Source organism: Chiloscyllium plagiosum, chromosome 15, assembly GCF_004010195.1.
Source record: "Chiloscyllium plagiosum isolate BGI_BamShark_2017 chromosome 15, ASM401019v2, whole genome shotgun sequence".
Taxonomy (NCBI): Eukaryota; Metazoa; Chordata; class Chondrichthyes; order Orectolobiformes; family Hemiscylliidae; genus Chiloscyllium; species Chiloscyllium plagiosum.
In genome coordinates this window covers 44,552,517-44,557,294 of record NC_057724.1, presented here as the reverse complement: position 1 = coordinate 44,557,294, position 4,778 = coordinate 44,552,517, and the positions used below count along the sequence as shown (strand labels likewise).

General features: G+C 42.8%; 1 protein-coding gene across 1 annotated transcript in view; it reads right to left on the bottom strand.

Moving 5' to 3' along the window:
• LOC122557268 (cysteine and histidine-rich domain-containing protein 1-like) overlaps positions 1–4,778 on the bottom strand; it is a 53,252-nt gene that overhangs the window by 35,063 nt on the left and 13,411 nt on the right. Inside the window, exon 3 of the mRNA XM_043704788.1 lies at positions 4,261–4,310. Coding sequence (XP_043560723.1) covers positions 4,261–4,310 — 50 coding nt within the window. The remainder of the gene's footprint in view (positions 1–4,260; positions 4,311–4,778) is intronic.

The following is a 4,778-nucleotide window of genomic DNA, read 5'->3' as shown; positions in this document are numbered from 1 at the left end:
GCGGCTGTCCCGGAGATGTTCCCTAAAGCGCTCTGCTAGGAGGCGTCCAATCTCTCCAATGTAGGGGAGACCGCATCGGGAGCAACAGATACAATAAATGATATTAGTGGATGTGCAGGTAAAACTTTGATGGATGTGGAAGGCTCCTTCAGGGCCTTGGATGGAGGTAAGGGAGGAGGTGTGGGCGCAGGTTTTGCAGTTCCTGCGGTGGCAGGGGAAGGTGCCAGGACGGGAGGGTGGGTTGTAGGGGGGCGTGGACGATAGAAATGTAGTTCCCTCTATCTTTCTTTCAAATATTGTTTCAGTGTGGGTTTTGCATCCATCCTAGAGGCTGAGAGCTGGCTTCTAATTTTTATTTTTATACTGCTGAAGCCTCCAGAACTGCCACTTAGGTTGAGCTCCTCACCTGAGGACCCAAGGAAGGGCCATTCAGCCCAACCAGTCTCTTTCTGTTCCACAGTTTAACCTCTTCCACCCCACTCCCTGGCTCCTGTTAATCATTTGGATAGGGACAAGCACGAGACAATATAAGCCCTAACATAAATTACAGAACTGTGGATATTGGAAATCTGAAACAAAGACAGAAGTTATCTTGGTAGTCAGAAGCCTAGCGAGAAACTGTTTAAGTCTGTTCAAGCTTTGCCTAAATTGGATGAGAAGGATGTGGAAACTCATTTGAAAAAGTAGCTAAACAAATGCAGTGGCCAATGGCAATATTGGTTTTGTTAAAGAAGAAAAAGAAGAAAAAGAAGAGGAGTGTCATGTCTCACACCTGCACACACACACCATGGGTGCTGGGGAAAAATAAGCACTACCGCAGTTAGGCGGTAGTGTGGGGGTAAAAAAATTTTAAAAAACAGGAGTGCCACATGTTCTGTAAAAAAAATAAAAACAGGAGTGTCAGATATCTTAAAAATAGAAAAAAAGAAGAAAAAAAAGAACAGGAGTGTCGTGTCTCACACGGCACACACACGACATGGATGCTGGGGAAAAATAAGCACTACCGCTGTTAGGCAGTAGTGTGGGGGTAAAGAGAAAAAACAAAAAAACCAAAAAGAAACACGGGGTCAGAGGTTCTGAAAAAAAAGAATAAACAGGAATGTCAGAGCTTCTGTTCACTCTGAGAGGTGGCTCTGAGGGAACTGGATCTGTGTCAAGGACTCTCCATGTATAAATGAACAGTGATTTGGTAATAGGATACTGGCCTCTGTGGAGTTTAGATTGCTTACACTGTGGAAACAGGCCCAACAAGTCCACACCGACCCGCAACCCACCCAGACCCATTCCCCTACACCTAACACTACGGGCAATTTAGCATGGCCAATTCACCTAACCTGCACATTTTTGGACTGTGGGAGGAAACTGGAGCAAACCCACGCAGGCACAGGAAAATGCGCAACCTCCACACAGTCAGTCGCCTGAGACGGGAATTGAACCCGGGTCTCTGGCGCTGTGAGGCAGCAGTGCTAACCACTGTGCCACTGTGGGATAATTACCCCACAGACCTGGGGAAATCTCCTGCTCTTATTTGAAATACCAAGAAATATTTAACATGTATTGAAAAAGGCTGAAAAAAACTGTAATGTTTCTATAGAAAAATTCAGAATTTAATTTGTATATGCTCTGATACCAAGTATCCAAGTTTATTATCATATCTGAACGATGACTCTTCATTGCTAAGCATTCACAATGTTTCACTTCGTGAATAAATATGAAACTGTGCAAAGATTGATGTCTAGCCCCTTCCTTCACCAACTTTTTTTATTCATTCACAGGATGTGGGTATCACTGGTTAGGCCAGCATATATTGCTTAAAGGGCAGTTAAGAGTCAGCTGGGATGTGGAGTTGCATGTAGGCTAGACCAGGTAACTACAGTAATTCCTTCCCTAAAGGACATTAGTGATCCAGATGGGCTGTTCTCTCAACAATCGACAATGGTTTCATGGTCATGGACTTTTATTTTCACCATTTGCCTGTGGTGGGATTCAAACATGGAGCCCTTGAAAATTACCGGGATCTCTGGATTAATAGGCTGGTGATAATTCCACTAGAACATCGCCTCACCTCCTGGCTGCCAGCAGTTTAACAACTATACTTTAAAAACATTTCATTGGCCGTGAAGCCGTTTGAGACATCGGGTGGACACGCAAAGCACAAATAAATGCAAGTCTTTCTCTTTTCTCCCTACTGTAAAATATCCTGTCAACATTCATTGTTTAGGTTCCAATGCAGACATGACTATGTTGTCACAACCCATGAGAGTATGCTCCACTAACTTCAAGGGAGAAAGGATGGGGAGGGGGCAGAGAAGATCAGATCTAAAATATAGAGTAAAACTGTAATGTTTCTATAGAAAAATTCAGAATTTAATTTGTATATGCTCTGATACCAAGTATCCAAGTTTGAAGTATGGATCATTGGACACACAAGGTGGTAAATTCAAGAACAGAAAAGCAGCATATTATTGAACTAAAAAGAGATTACAGAACTCAGAGGTACAGAGGAATCTGTGTGTGATGGTATGTGAATCACAAAGTTAATGTACAGGTACAGCAAGTGATTAGGAAGAAAAATAGAATGTAATCAATGTTTGCAAGGGGAATTGAATATAAAAGTAGAGATGTTTTGCTCCAGTTGTACAGAGCGTTAGTGAGGCCATATCTGGAGTACCGTACACAGTTTTGGTTTCCTTACATGAGAAAGTTTAGAAATGTATTAGAAGGTGCTCACAGAAAATTTCTTTGGCAAATACTTGGGGTGGGGGTCTTACTTTGTGCGGGAAGGATAGACAAGTTGAACAGTACTCATTGGAGTTCAGGAGGAGGACAGCTATTATTGAAATATATAACATCCTGAGGGGACTGCACAGGTACATGTTTCCTTTCATGGGGCAGACTAGAAAGAGGGGACACAGTATGAAGACAAGGGGCTTCACCTTTCAATTGCAGCTGAGGACTTTTTCATTTGGACCGTCATGACTATGTGGAGTTCTCTTCCCAGAGAGCAGTGGAGGCAAGGTAATTCAACATATGAACATGCAAAATAAGACCAGAAGAAATCAATTTGGCTACTCATGCCTGCTCTGCTATTCAATTAGATAATGGCTGATTTGTTTGAGTTTTAAATTCCACATTCCCATCTACACCCGATAACTCTTGATTCTCCTGAATAATTCAGAGTAGTGGAACATAGTTTCATAACTCCAAATGCTCACCTGCAGGCTCCCTGTATTACCAATTAATGGCTTTGAAGGTGAAACCATGAGTAATTTAACTATTCACCTGAAATATCAGGTTTTTCTTTAATTCACTCTTGCGATGTGGGAGTTGTCAGCTGGGCCAGCATTTATTGTCAGTCCCAAGTTGCCCTTGAGAAGGTGATGGAACCACTGCAGCACATGTGCATTCAATAGACCCATCCTTAAAGAGGCAATTCCAGGATTTTGAGCAAGTGACAGAAAAGAAACTGTGATATATTTCCAAGTCAGGATGGTGAGTGGCTTGGAGGGGAACTTGCAGCTGGTGGTGTTCATATGTATCTTCTGCCCCTGTCTTTCTAGATGGAAATGATTATAGGTTAGGAAGGTGGTTTCCAAGGATCTACGGTGAATTTCTGCAGTATATCTTCTAGATAGTATACACTGCTGCTACTGAGTGTTGGTGGTGTAGGTAGCGGATGCTTGTGGATGTGGAAAGTTGCTTTATGGTGTTGGTATGATGGTATCAAGCTTCTTGAGTGTTATTAGAGCTGCACTCATCCAGGCAAGTGGGTAATATTCTATCACACTCTTGACATGTGCCTTGTAGATGATGAACAGGCTTTGGGGAGTCAGGAGTTGAGTTACTTGCTGCAGTATCCCTAGCCTCTGACCTGCTCCTGTAGCAACTGTATTTATATAACAAGTCCGGTTGAGCTTCTGGTCAATGGTAACCACCAGGATGTTGATTATGAGGGAACTAAATGTCAAAGGGCATGTTTAGATTGTCTGTTATTGGAGATGGTCATTGCCCAACATTTGTGTGGTGTCAATGTCTGTCACTTACATGTCTAGAGGCTGGCTCAACAGACTGAGACTAGCAATATGACATGGCATGAAGGATTAAAGATGGGAAAAATCATTTTGGAGGGTGAGTGAAGAAACAGGCCACAAAGTCACATTAAGAAGCTGCATGCAGAATACAGCCATTCTGATGGCATTCAATTTCCTCTTTTTTCACCATTTAATTATGTCTGGAAATAGATTACACATTTGAACCTACCTTGAGTGCATCGTGAAAGATTGGAACCCCTGGGTGGTAACAGCAATCATCTGTGGGAGAAAGTATTGAAAATTTATGTTGAACATATTATAAATAAGAGTGTGCAATAGTGGAAACGGAAGATCAGATTGAAACTGTGCGAGGTTCCCTGACATAGAGCATTAGGAGATATACTTGTTTCTATTCTTTATGGAGAAAGTGAGGACTGCAGATGCTGGAGATCAGAGCTGAAAATGTGTTGCTGGAAAAGTGCAGCAGGTCAGGCAGCATCCAAGGAGCAGGAGAATCGACGTTTTGGGCATGAGCCCTTCTTCAGGAATGAGGAAAGTGTGTCCAGCAGGCTAAGATAAAAGGTAGGGAGGAGGGACTTGGGGGAGGGGTGTTGGAAATGCGATAGGATGTGTAGGTTAGGGTGGATTGGCCATGCTAAATTACCCAGTTAGGGTGGATTGGCCATGCTAAATTACCCATAGTGTTCAGGGACGTGCAGGTTAGGGTGGATTGGCCATGCTAAATTA